This window comes from Berghia stephanieae, chromosome 7, assembly GCF_034508935.2.
Source record: "Berghia stephanieae isolate SIO BIC M18660-M18661 chromosome 7, UCSD_Bste_1.3, whole genome shotgun sequence".
NCBI lineage: Eukaryota > Metazoa > Mollusca > Gastropoda > Nudibranchia > Aeolidiidae > Berghia > Berghia stephanieae.
In genome coordinates, this window is record NC_088366.1 from 7,431,153 (window position 1) to 7,446,152 (window position 15,000).

The 15,000-nt window shown below is 33.8% G+C and overlaps 1 protein-coding gene across 3 annotated transcripts in view; it reads left to right on the forward strand.

Annotated features, from left to right (window-relative positions):
- LOC144976511 (sialin-like) overlaps positions 1-15,000 on the forward strand; it is a 45,155-nt gene that overhangs the window by 28,278 nt on the left and 1,877 nt on the right. For all 3 annotated transcript variants that reach the window (XM_078920801.1, XM_078920802.1, XM_078920803.1), the window contains exons 7-8: positions 6,367-6,499; positions 7,916-8,057. In XM_078920801.1, the coding sequence (XP_078776927.1) occupies positions 6,367-6,499; positions 7,916-8,057 (275 nt within the window). The remainder of the gene's footprint in view (positions 1-6,366; positions 6,500-7,915; positions 8,058-15,000) is intronic.

A 15,000-nucleotide genomic window follows, 5' to 3' on the forward strand; every position in this document is an offset into this window, starting at 1 on the left:
CGTTCGACGGTGCTGAAACATGCGAACTGGTCGGACTCTACATCCTGTCACAACTACAACATACACACACATACATCGGCCTCTATAGAGATGACGGACTCGCTATAACCAACAGACGACCAAGAGCGAACGAAAACATCAAAAACAAATCTGTAAAATATTCCAAAACAACAATTTAAAAATCACGATAGAAGCAAACAAAAAAACAGTTGACTTCCTCGACATCACATTCGACATAAAATCCAATTCATTCCAACCGTTCAGAAAACCAAACAACACCATTAGCTACATTAATAAAAACAGCAACCACCCCCGTCCCGTCATTGAAAACATACCAAAAAACATTGCACTGAGGGTGAGCAAACTTTCGGAAAACAGAGAGATATTCAACGTCGCAGCCACCCCCTACAAAGAAGCACTCACAAAAAGTGGATACAACACACCATTTGTATACACAGACGCCTCCCTCTCATGTAAACCCCAACACACAAGTGAAGAACATAAAACAAGAAAACGACACATAACTTGGTTCAACCCACCTTTCGACATAAACGTCAGCACAAACATAGGACAGCAGTTCCTGAAACTAATTGATACACACTTTCCAAAAAACCACAAGCTACATAAAATTATCAACAGAATACCATAAAAATAAGTTACTCGTGTATGCGCAACATAGAACAAATAATTTCAAGCCACAACAAAAAAATATTAATAAACCACCGACAAGAGCAAAACCCACCCACTAGAAAATGCAACTGCAGAAATAAAGAACATTGCCCGCTAAACAAACAATGCTTAGAATCAAGTTTAATTTACCAAGCCACAGTCACAGAAACTAAAACAAACAAGCAAGAAAAATATGTAGGACTAACAGAAAATAATTTCAAAACAAGATACAACCTCCACACCTCAACATTTAGAAACACTAACAAAAAAACATCCACAAAACTCAGCGAACATATTTGGAAATTAAAAGACAACAAAATAGACCACAACATTTCATGGAAAATTTTATCTAAAGCAACAGGATACACACCAACATCAAAACAATGTAGCTTATGCCTGGAAGAAAAATATACCATAATCAAACAACCTCATGAAGCCACACTCAACATGAAAAATGAGATCTACGGAAAGTGTCCCCATCGGCGCAAATTCCTCTTAATTAACTTCAAACCGGAACCACTTCAAGAAACAACAACAGTCAACAAAACAACTCAGTCCTGAAGATGGCAAATTAAGCCTGAAACATCGATGTAGACTGCCCCAAACATTGTGGTAAATATTTTAAATATCTATCTATCTATATATCTATCTATCTATCTATCTATCTATCTATCTATCTATCTATCTATCTATCTATCTATCTATCTATCTATCGATCTATCTATCTATCTATCTATCTATCTATCTATCTATCTATATATCTAAGTAACTATCTATCTATCTAAGTAACTATCTATCCATCTATCTAAGTAACTATCTATCTATCTATCTATCTATCTATCTATCTATATATATATATATCTAAGTAACTATCTATCTAACTATCTATCTATCTATCTATCTATATATCTAAGTAACTATCTATCTATCTATCTATCTATCTATCTATCTATCTATCTATATATCTAAGTAACTATCTATCTATCTATCTATATATATATATATATATATATATATATATATATATATCTATCGATCTATCTATCTATCTATATATCTATCTATCTATCTATCTATCTATCTATCGATCTATCTATCTATCTATCTATCTATCTATCTATCTATCTATCTATCTATCTATCTATCTATCTATCTATATATCTAAGTAACTATCTATCTATCTAAGTAACTATCTATCCATCTATCTAAGTAACTATCTATCTATCTATCTATCTATCTATATATATATCTAAGTAACTATCTATCTAACTATCTATCTATCTATCTATATATCTAAGTAACTATCTATCTATCTATCTAATCTATCTATCTATCATCTATCTATCTATATTCTAAGTAACTATCTATCTATCTATCTATCTATCTATTATATATATATATATATATATATATATATATATATATATATATCTAAGTAACTATCTATCTACCTAAGTAACTATCTGTCTATCTATCTAAGTTGCTATCTATCTATCTATCTATCTATCTATCTATCTATCTATCTATCTATCTATCTATCTATCGATCTATCTATCATCTATCTATCTATCTATCTATCTATATATCTATCTATCTATCTACGATCTATCTATCTATCTATCTATCGATCTATCTATCTATCTAATATCTATCTATACTATCTATCTATCTATCTATCGATCGATCTATCTATCTATCTATCTATCTATCTATCTATCTATCTATCTATCTATCTATCTATATATCTAAGTAACTATCTATCTATCTAAGTAACTATTTATCTATCTAAGTAACTATTTATATATCTAAGTAACTATCTATCTATCTATCTATCTATCTATCTATATATATATCTAAGTAACTATCTATCTATCTAAGTAACTATCTATCTATCTAAGTAACTATCTATATATCTAAGTAACTATCTATCTATCTATCTATCTATCTATCTATATCTATCTATCTATCTATTATCTAAGTAACTATCTATCTATCTAAGTAATCTATATATCTAATAACTATCTATCTATCTAAGTAACTATCTATCTATCTAATAACTATCTATATATCTAAGTAACTATCTATCTATCATATAATCTAATTATCTATCTATCTATCTATCTATCTAATCTATCATCATATATCTAGTAACTATCTATCTATCTATCTAATCTATCTATCTATCTATATCATATATTATCTATCTATCTATCTATCTATCTAATCATCTATCTATCTATCTATCTATCTATCTATCTATCATCTATCTATCTATCATCTATCATATCTATCTATCTATATATCTAAGTAACTATCTATCTATCTATCTATCTATCGATCTATCTATCTATCTATCTATCTATCTATAAATCTAAGTAACTATCTATCTATCTAAGTAACTATCTATCTATCTAAGTAACTATCTATATATCTATCTATCTATCTATCTATCTATCTATCTATCTATATATCTAAGTAACTATCTATCTATCTATCTATCTATCTATCTATCTATCTATCTATATATCTAAGTAACTATCCATCTATCTATCTATCTTTCTATCTATCTATCTATCTATCTATCTATCTATCTATCTATCTATCTATATATCTAAGTAACTATCTATCTCATAACTATCTATCTATCTATAACTATCTATCTATATATTATTATTATATATATATATATCTATCTATATATATATCTAAGTAACTATCTGTCTATCTATCTAAGTTGCTATCTATCTATCTATCTATCTATCTATCTATATATATATATATATATATATATATATATATATATAATATATATAAGTAACTATCTGTCTATCTATCTAAGTTGCTATCTATCTATCTATCTATCTATCTATATATATATATATATATATATATATATATATATATATATATCTAACTATCTATCTATATATCTAAGTAACTATCTATCTATCTATCTAACTATCTATCTATCTATCTAATTTTCTATATCTATCTATCTATCTATCTATAAATATATCTAAGTAACTATCTATCTATCTATCTATCTATCTATCTATCTCTCTCTCTCTCTCTCTCTCTCTCTCTATATATATATATAATATATATATATATATATATATATATCTAAGTTACTATCTATCTATCTATCTATCTATCTAACTATCTATCTATATATCTAAGTAACTATCTATCTATTTATCAATCTATATATCTAAGTAACTATCTATCTATCTATCTATCTATCTATCTATCTATCTAACTATCTATCTATATATCTAAGTAACTATCTATCTATCTAAGTAACTATCTATCTATCTATCTATCTATCTATCTATCTATCTAAGTAACTATCTATCTATCTATCAATCTATATATCTAAGTAGCTATCTATCTATCTATCTATCTATCTATCTATCTATCTAAGTAACTATCTATCTATCTATCTATCTATCTAACTATCTATATATCTATCTATCTAAGTAGTTTTCTATCTATCTATCTATCTATCTATCTATCTATCTATCTATCTTTATATATATATATATATATATATATATATATATATATATATATATATATATCTGTATCTCTATCATCATCATTATCATCATCATCATCATATGTGACCCTCCGCCTCGAAACGGTATTAAGTCGGATTTTTCAATTTTGGGTTTTTGGTACCCAATCATAGCTTATATTATGCTTAAAATTTTGATACTAAATTTATAAAATTCTGATTATTAATTGCCCAACTATGACCGTTTGAAGTAGGGAGAGTGTAAAAACCAAGTTTTGAGAAAATCGACTTTGAAGTGAGGCACCGTTTTCACGCACAGTCAAATCAATGTGCAAAGATAACTCCTCAGATACGGGCATTGAAAATTTGACGAGAATAGTAAAATTTGCAGAGACGCCAATTTTTAATTTTACTCACATAAATTTCAGACACCACTCGGAGGAATTTCAATGCCGAAAGAGGAATTTCCGAAAACACAAAAAGGGAATTGGGATGATATTTGGTATTGTGTTTACACATTGTATAGATCTAAATAGATAACTGATTACAAATATTTTCTGATATAATGAACACATTGCCAAATACAACCCCAAAGTTTCCTGATTTCTAGTGAAGAAAAGCTCCAAAACATAATTATGGAAGTGAGGATGATGTTGTGTTGGTGGTTGTAGTAGTAGTAGTAGTTAGTAGTAGTAGTAGTAGTAGTAGTAGTAGTATAGTAGTAGTAGTAGTAGTATTAGCATCAGTAGTAGTAGTAGTAGTAGTAGTAGTAGTAGTAGTAGTAGTAGTAGTAGTAGTAGTATTAGTAGTAGTAGTAGTATTAATAGTAGTAGTAGTGATGGTGATGATGTCATAATTGCTGTTATAGTAGTAGTAGTGTTAGTGATGATGATGTGGTGGTGGTGGTGACTGTGGTTGTAGTAGTGGCAGTGGTTGTAGTAGTAGTGATGATGTTGTTTGGGTGATTGTAGTAGTAGTGATGATGTAGTGGTAGTGGTTGTAGTAGTAATGACGATGTGGTGGTGGTGGTGGTTGTAGTAGTAGTAGTGGTAGTGATGATGATGTGGTGGTGGTGGTGGTTGTAGTAGTAGTGATAATGATGTGGTGGTGGTGATTGTAGTAGTAGTGGTCATGATGAAGATGCGGTGGTGGTGGTTGTAGTGTGTGTGTGTGTGTGTGTGTGTGTGTGTGTGTGTTTGAGAGAGAGAGAGAGAGAGAGAGAGAGAGAGAGAGAGAGAGAGAGAGAGAGAAAGAGATACTACTAAAAGTGCATCAAGTGATAAGAAGAGCAACACGAACTTTAAAAACCAACGAGGCTAAAGTTTGAGGTCAAAGTATTTGTTATTAGCTATTATTGGCAAGTGCATCCTTGGAAATGGTGGCTCTCTGAGAGAAAGTCAACTCTTGTTTTGAATGTTTCAGTGATAGTTGCTTTTTTAAACTTTAAATATATATAACTTATCGTCAATACTTATGTTGAATTATTATGTTTTCATGTAGAAAAATGATTGTAGTTTATGAAACAACCAAAAACTGAAATTTCATCATTTTGACCATTTCCACTTTAAAACCGGTTTTCTTCGTTTTCCAAATCCCGACTTAATACCGCTTCGAGGCGTAGGGTCACATATTTCCATATCACCACCACTACTGCCTCCGACGCTTTAACACCCCCCCCCCCTTCCCCCCCCCCCCCCCCCATAGTATGAATAATCGTCACATTCGTTACGATGCAGACCTCAATTTTCTTATTCTGATTTCATTTTGTTATAGTTAAAGCCATTATAAAAACATGACACGGCGTCGCAGAGCTCAATTTTCTGAACAAAATATAAAATAACATTCTCGTTACTATTCTGTTTGAAAAATCTATTTTTGTGTTGGGTGAGTATGAAGTTTCGGGTAAATTTTTGAAAATAGCTGATAAGGAGAGAGCTAATCACCACTACCACCATCCTTATCGTCATCATCATCATCATCATCATCATCATCATCATCATCATCTTCATCATCATCATATTTCCATACCACCATCACCACCACCACTACCACCAACACTGCAATCACCACAACTACCACCAACCTTATCATCATCATCATCATCATCATCATCATCATCATCATCATCATCATCATCATCATCATACCTAAACGCATACATACTGAGGACTCTTCACCAGGCACTATCCAGACCCTAATGGCCATAACATTGATGGTGTGTGTCACAGACTTCCCATCCACCCATAGGTTTATCGACCCCTTCGAGTCAAAGTTCATCTCCGACAACCGAGCACATAACAAGAAAGCAAGATCGTAAGTGTCATTGTTTACGCTTTAGTAGATGCTATGACAAGCGAGATATTTTTAGATGAATTTTTAGGTATTCCTAGCCAATATAGATAGTTCGAAGATGACGTCACTCATGTCTTTGGTATTGTTTTTTGCCATCCGCGTTTATGAGTAATGCTCACTGAACTGTATTAACCCGACTATAAACGTTCATGGATACACACAGTTTTGTGTGTTGGTCCGTTATACTTCCGGATGGCAATGTTATGAGCTTCTTAGCCAAGCGCATATTATCTATACTGCCGTTGTTTGTAAAAAAAAAAACACAGTATATTTAGCTTTAAAAAAAAAAATTAGATATTTAAAAATTGAGCTTTTATATAGAGCAATATCCACTAAACGTGCTCAAAGCGCTTTACAAGGGGTCCCTGGCCAACAGCAACATTTAACATGTAGGGCGGGACATGACGCCTGTTAGGCAATATTACAATTTTTCGGACAAAGACAACGCTGTTAATGGCCAGGTATTCATTTCACACTTGTTATAACGTTAAATGATAACTGTAACATTGAACAGATATTTCACTCCTACTTATTCTCTCTCTCTCTCTCTCTCTCTCTCTCTCTCTCTCTCTCTCTCTCTCTCTCTCTCTCTCTCTCTTTGTCTCTCTCTCTCTCTCTCTCCCTCTCTCTCTTCCTCTCTTTCTTTCACACGTGCGATATGCACAACATAAACATATTCATTTCGTTTTCAATTTGTTACAATTGTGGCAACTCGACACCATTTAATGCTCATTTGTCATTGATGTCAATGCAGCAACGCAGTTAGCAAAATAAACATGAACGTCAAAGATCCCGATTTTCTCTCCTTTAAATTCGGCATCACGCCAGTTCTACATAAACATCTTTGTGCAAGACCTTTATATAGTTTTCCGGTCAGAATTAGTTAGAATTCGTAACATTACGACATTTTCAAAGTGGTAGACAGGTTTCCATATTACAGAGGTTGCGCAGACGACGATTAGAGACAACGAACGATAGAGAATGTGGTCATAAAAAATGATTGAGTGTTATATAGCGCAAAATGTGCTCAAAGTGCTTTACAAGGGGTCACTGGTCAACAGCAACATTTAACATGTAGGACGGGACATGCCGCCTGTTAGGTGATATTACAATTTTTCGGACAACGACAACGCTGTTAACGGTCAGGTACTCATTTTACACCTGAGTACGGTGAGAGAATGTGAGTAAAGAGCCTTTTCCAAGGACTCAACTATACGCCGAGCGCGAGGCTCGAACCCAGGACTTTCCGATCCGAAAGCGAGTGTCATTACCACTAGACCACATAGCCACACCCGCTAAGTTTACCGTCATATTTATCGTTCGTTACCGAGTATTCGTGGTGCCCCACGTATTATTTCCTGCTTTTTTCCTCCCCAGTATTCCCGTCCGTCGGATCCTACTATCAGGCCCAGTGTGGGCGTTTGTTGCAGCCCAGTTCGCCTTGGAGACGATGTCGTATACTTTCTTCACACAGGTCCCTCTATTCATCAGGGACGTCATCAAACTGCCACACTGGGAGGTACCAACACGTTTCCATATGTGACCCCTCGTCTCAAAACGGTATAATGTTCGAATTATTAAGATGCTGAACATGGAGTTTTTGGCCGGAAATATCAGCCTTGCAATGAGTTTGTATGTTTTATTGAAGAGAATGAATGTCGTATCTTAGAATGATAAATAGCAATAGTTCAAATTTTAGACCAGTTTAGCTTTAATTCGGCTTTTTAGTATCTGGTTCATCCCGACATAATACAGTTTTGGGACGATGGGTCACAAATTATTTGATTTTGACTTAATTGACTTTAGCTCCTTGATTCCTTGTGAAACATAATAATAATAATAATAATAATAATAATAATATAATAATAATAATAATAATAATAATAATAATAATATAATAATAATAATAATAATGATGATGATAATAATAATAATAATAATAATAATAATAATAATAATAATAATAATAAAATAATAATAATAATAATAATAATAATAACAATAATAACAATAATAATAATAATAATAATAATAATAATAATAATAATAATAATAATAATAATAATAATAATAATAATAATGATAATGATAATAATAATAATAATAATAATAATAATAATAATAATAATAATAATAATAATAATAATAATAATTATAATACATATGATAACTTATTTCCTTTTATTGTTTACCTGAAGAAGGCCAAAGATCGAAACGTCGTTTACTTTGTTTTGTATTTTATAAGAGTCATTTTTCTCCCTATATTTTACTATACATTTAATGGACTGGTTTAGGCGCCTCTAGATTTTGGGTATTTCTATGACAGCAAGGTTAAATCAATCCTTCAGTTATCATCCGCAAATGGGGTAAAGCCAACGTGCTCTTTTTTCAGCTCTGATAACCCAATTCCTTATCGACTCATTGTTGTCATGGAAATCTCAAAAAGTGACTCAAAATATTGTCCATTACAACAATGTTAACCTGGGCCAATAAGTGGGTTTGGATGTCAGACCTGCATATAAGTAGACGTTGGTTTAAGCCTAATAAAAGACTCTTCATTCATCTAAATGATTTTGGAGATCAAAGTTGTCCTATTTTAAAATATAACATATATGAATATTTACGCTCAATGGGCTACACTGTGTTTCATTTATCCCTCAGCAGACCCATATGTAATGAAATTTCAATTTCATAGAGTACCAGTCATCTGTTAAGCGTCCTTTTTCCGAACACTCTTACAATATCCATCACTGCCTATATATATATATATATATATATATATATATTATATATATATATATATATATTAGCCAGGTACTCATTTACGTCTGAATCGACTGGGTTAATATGTGCAAAAATGTAATACCCAAGAACACAATTTTGGGACCAGAATTTCACAAAAATGACATCCATTCAGCCACTAATCTCGCTTAACATTGCTTGATTTGTGTGACGAGTCGAGTCACAGCACAGCTGTGTCACCGAGGAACGCTCTTCAAATCACTCAATGCTTGGCCTCTATTTCTCTGCTGTCCACCCTCCTAGGTCATTTTTGGTAGTTTTCAAATAGGATTCAATAGTCGGATGTCACGTCCGCCCAGCAACGAGCAGCTTGGTTCTACACAAAAAAATTCGGTACTTTTTATTCTTCATGGTGGATAGAACTTTTTTTACATGTCATTTGATCAGAATGTATAAAAGTCAAAACATGATCAGATTTATAATGTTTTTTCTCCTTTGGATACACGTTTATGCTCGTCAGAGAAGTATTTCATAAGGGCGTCTGCCATTGTTCCGATAGCTTAGAACCAGTTAGTAAGTTAATATGCGTCATTTCGAGGGAAGTGACATCACGACTGTTGAAGCCTATTGAAAACTATAGATATACACATTATCCCAATCAAAAATAGAATTGGCATGTTAGTAGTTTTATTCAACTACCACTAACATGTAAAAATTAATAAACAGCATCTTTTTCATATATATATATATATATATATATATATATATATATATATATATATATATTATATATAATAAAACAGACTTTAGATAAATGAAAATGAACAAAGTCTCTGTTCCTCGTTCAGCTTTATCCTTTCCTTTTCTCTCCAAGCTGTCGTCCACTCCCAGTATTTAGTTTTTCTTCTTTCCCTTATTTTTGCTGTATTATTATCCTTTTCTATATTAACTTTCCTTTTCGCCCTCTCTACCACACTGATATAGATAGAATGCGCTTGGCCAAGGAGCTCATAACATTGCCATCCGGAAGTATAACGGACCAACACGCAAACTCTGTGTAACCATGAACTTTTATAGTCTGGTTAATACAGTTTAGTGAGAACAACTCACAAACGTGGATGGCAATAACAATAACAAAGGCCTGAGTGACGTCATCTTCGAACTATCTATATCCATAACATTTTCACCGACTCCAATAATAATAATCATTGCCAAACAACCGGGTTACAAACAACAAGGTGCGTCCATGTATAATCTTCCCCCCCCCCCCCCACCCCCCTTTTCTCTCAGCCTTGAAAACGATACAAAATCCAATGAATCGATCATCCTTCTCCAAACTCTTCGGCCTCCGGAATAATATAATCAGAACCATTCTGTATATAACTAATTCTACCTTTTCCTTTGTTCTCCCCCCCCCCCTCCCCCATACAATGCATCCAATCCAATCCCACATATAGATAGATAATACAGACAGCCCCCTTCCCATCACCCTGATACAAACGGAGATGGAAAAGAATACCAACATAAACGACAAAAGATCACGCCAAGGAAAAATGCAAAGTACCACCTTTTTTGTATTTTTATTTATCTGATTGCAAAACTATAGCTAGAGTAGAGAACACAGACCCTATTTCGGCTCTAAAAGATCATGTGGCAGATAAAACCATCTAATAATAAATGATACTAATACTAACATACAAAATAACACCCCCCCCCCCCAACCAAAAATCCCCACTCATACTAAACTCAACAAAATAACAATAACAAACCTCCAAGGAAAGGACGTGACACATGTGTTTAATAAGATATCATTTTTAAAAATTAAAAAAACAACGAATAAAAGCTTCCGATGCGGCCTCGGCGAACTCGGCGCAACGGCCCATGACATAGACGGCGCGGGGCAATGTGTGTGCCGCGCAGCATGCCGGAGGGGTCTGGTCCCGCCCAACCCGCCTGAAGTGCGGCTGAAACAATTGCGCTGCGGCACCGAGACTACCGTGGACTACATGTATGCAGATGAGATCAGTCGATGCCGACTCGGAATGAACAATATTTACAATATTTATAATATTAAAACGTAAACCTTGTACACCCACAGTCACAATTCCCCCCCCCCCCCCCCCATGACTCTAACTTTAATGAAAACTTAACCATATTCATAGAATAATAAAATAACCAATGCTGCATAGGGAAAGACCACGTGCACAGTAGTTGAAGCAGCGAATGACGCTCGGCTAGAGAGCGGGAAAGTGGGTGGCCACCCTTGGACTCCTAAGGGAGCAAGGGAATAGGTTACTAACAAATTAATCAAAAGTTTATTTTTAAAAACATAACCACCTTCATCACCAGTTCCAATCTACTCCCATAATTTAGCAATAGCCCAAGAACAACAACCGACCACAAACAATAAATAAGCCCACAAGACGATTGGCCCTTGTACTCAACATCCCACCAACAGAAGCAATTCAGAAATATATCCTCTAACTGACCAACTGCCCAATTAACCCCCCACCCTTCATGAACGCGTTAGGCAACATTGATATTTCAACCTTTTACTTCATCCTTTAACCAAAAAAAATTAATTATAACGAACGATACAGAAGCAGTTAATGCCAATGCCTTTCTACTGCTACTGCTACTAAACATAAGTTTAACAATAAACCTAACAAATAAAATTGTTACTAATTAAGAGGGTCATTAGATAGGATGGCCTGGGTCTAAAAAAAAAAAACGCTGTCGCCCATTATTCACGATGTGAATTCCATGACATTTCAGCTAGATTTTCAGCTTCGTGTTTGGCGCATTTATCCTTTCTTGGTTCTCTTGAAATATTTGCTGTCTGTCCTCCGCCATTCGATACACCTGGTTCCTCTTCCCTTGCATAAACATTTAATTTCTTCCAATAGCTTTTCTTCCTTCTACTCAACATATTTATTTTTGTATTTCTTTGATGTATCAGATATTCTTCCAACATGAAATCTCCGGCCTGTCTTTTTTGCTTGTCACTAATCTTGTTACATGTAATTAGCCAGTCAGTTGTGTTTACTATTTGTTCATCTGTTGTATCCAAGCGATTCGTGTATGAAATGTCCCGTAGTGTCTCCACAACGTCTCTATCGTTTGGTCTATTTAAAGGAATGACGTCTTTATCTCTCTGTGTTCAATAGAATATCGATGACGTCATGTATGGAGAAGGCCGATATCATGTCCAAGTCGTCTTGAATTGTTTGATCTGAAATAGAAATAATTATTAACTTTCACTGGCGGTTGGTCTATTGAGCAAAGTTGCTTTGTGCCGCCCTATATTTTCCAAAGTTAGCAGATTCTGATTTTCATTATAAATTTTAGTATATGCTGCTTTTCGTTAACACTCGCGTATATCTCCTGTCTTACTAGCCATGATAGGTACTTGAACCTACTTTACGAAGGTTTTTTTGTGCATCAACGCAGCCGGCTATATTTCTATTGTTGTCAACGCGAGGCGAGATGAACGTACGACAGTGCGGTGAGGGTGGGTTATGGGGGCTCCTAAAGAGCCAAGACACCACAGGCCGTCTTATTATATAAAAGACTGTTTTCTTCTGTTTTAAAACTACTGTTATCAACAAACAACCAATACTCTTTACTGTTATATACTTAGGTCAGGCCGGCAAATTTAGATTTGCACACCTTAAGGCCTGACTTGGGAGAAATCAAAACGATATCCTACCAGCTTTATCATTGGAAGAACGGGTTAAATTATAGATTTTATTGATATTCGTTTTGATCAATCTGGTCAGTTTGAGCTTGTATTTCTGAGTCTGGTCTAGAAACAAGAAAGAAACATTCCATCTAATGACGTCATTATGTTATCGAATTGCTTCATAAACTAATCATAATGACATACCAGAGACAAGCAGTATGCAATAGATCAGATGATTAGAAAATAAAATTTAATACAAATTTGATAAAACCATTTAGAATTGTTTCATAAACGAGATTTATTATATTTAACTTTTTACCTCAAAACGGATTAATTTTTTTTTAAAGTATACATCACTTACTATTTCAAGGAAAAAATCGTTCCATATTCTCAACGACGGGCAAAGTTTGTTTTTTTATATAGTGATGAGGGAGAACAACAGGTGGCCGGGGTATTATCTTTTTAAACAGTCAATCATTATTTCGTGCATCTGAAAAAGCATCTGAACCATAACCGGAAGACAATGGGTTTTAATCCCGGCCGTACGTGATTTAGACACTGATAATTCAACAGCCGTGATATCGTGATATTTATGGATGTTCAAAAAGATTATCACGCATTATATGCTAAACCTGGAGTCCATTGCCACTACAACCCCATGAAATGTGAAACAAAACATTGACGTTGTAATTATAGTCAGAATTTTTCCTCTTAATCCACGAAAACCCACTGTGTAGAACATTTACATGTCGTATATGGATCGCTTGAAAGAGGATAGTGTAAATGTTGCTGCTCGAAGCTCGAAGAAATAAATAATAACGTGAAGTTGAATGTAAGCTTCAATTTAATTACAAAAACAGATCAAATGAACGTTTCGGGTTTCCCCTTTATCAACAAAACAGGATGATTGAAACACCACGTGTGGTGTTTAAATCATGTGGTGTTTCAATCATCCTGTTTTGTTGATAAAGGGAAACCCGAAACGTTCATTTGATCTGTTTTTGTAATTAAATTGAAGCTTACATTCAACTTCACGTTATTATTTATTGAAAGAGGATAGCGCAGTACTTACCCGTCTACCTTGATACAAAAACCAGATGATCAAAGCTCTGAACTAACATCAGAAGTTTGATGATCTTAAAACAAAAGGAAAAGAGGACGCGGTTATCTTTGAAGAGAGAGAGAAGGGGAGAGAGAGAGAGAGAGAGAGAGAGAGAGAGAGAGAGAGAGAGAGAGAGAGAGAGAGAGAGAGAGAGAGCGACAATGAGATGAAGTAATGAGATCAAAACTATATAAATCACGAATAAGATAGAGAGACGGGATGTGTGGGTAGGGATGGGGTGGGGGTTAGGGAGGAGGGGGGGGGGTGCTATTGAATAATACTAGTAGGTCCCCTTTCGTCACAAACTTAAAGGAGATACCCACACGTCCCTATTACAACGTAATTGTAATATATGATTCTTTCATCTCTATGTATTTTATAAAACGAGTTCTTTTCATCGTGCCCAATAACACAACGAGTTTGCGAGTACGTGTTATTGCACGATAACAAATTTAAAGAGTTTTAATAAATACAAAGAAATGAAAGAATACGTTTATTCCACCCCACCAAGAAAGATTATTAGATGTTATGTAACCAAATGGTATGGTATTAGTCCTTCTATTCACCATAATTTGTATCTTTCTCCTGCTTGAATGACAATTTCACCCAAAACTAAAAACGTCGGGTTTGTATTCATCAAAAGATTATTTATAATTGCCAATCAGCTGTCTTTTACATCTTATTTTAAACCAATAAAATGTGCACATATATTCTGCAATCGTAGAATATTTATTCAACGCGTTCAAAGCAATATAAAACGATTTCGTATATACTAAGAAATGATAGGGTTTTCCAATCAGAGGGCTGGAATAAATAACTTTATTTCATATTGTTTTCAGAATATTTTTTTCGAATATAGCAGATGAATCAAGAAGGTATGGTGGATGATGATAATGATGATGATGTTGATGTAATGAATGTTGTCAAGATGACGCT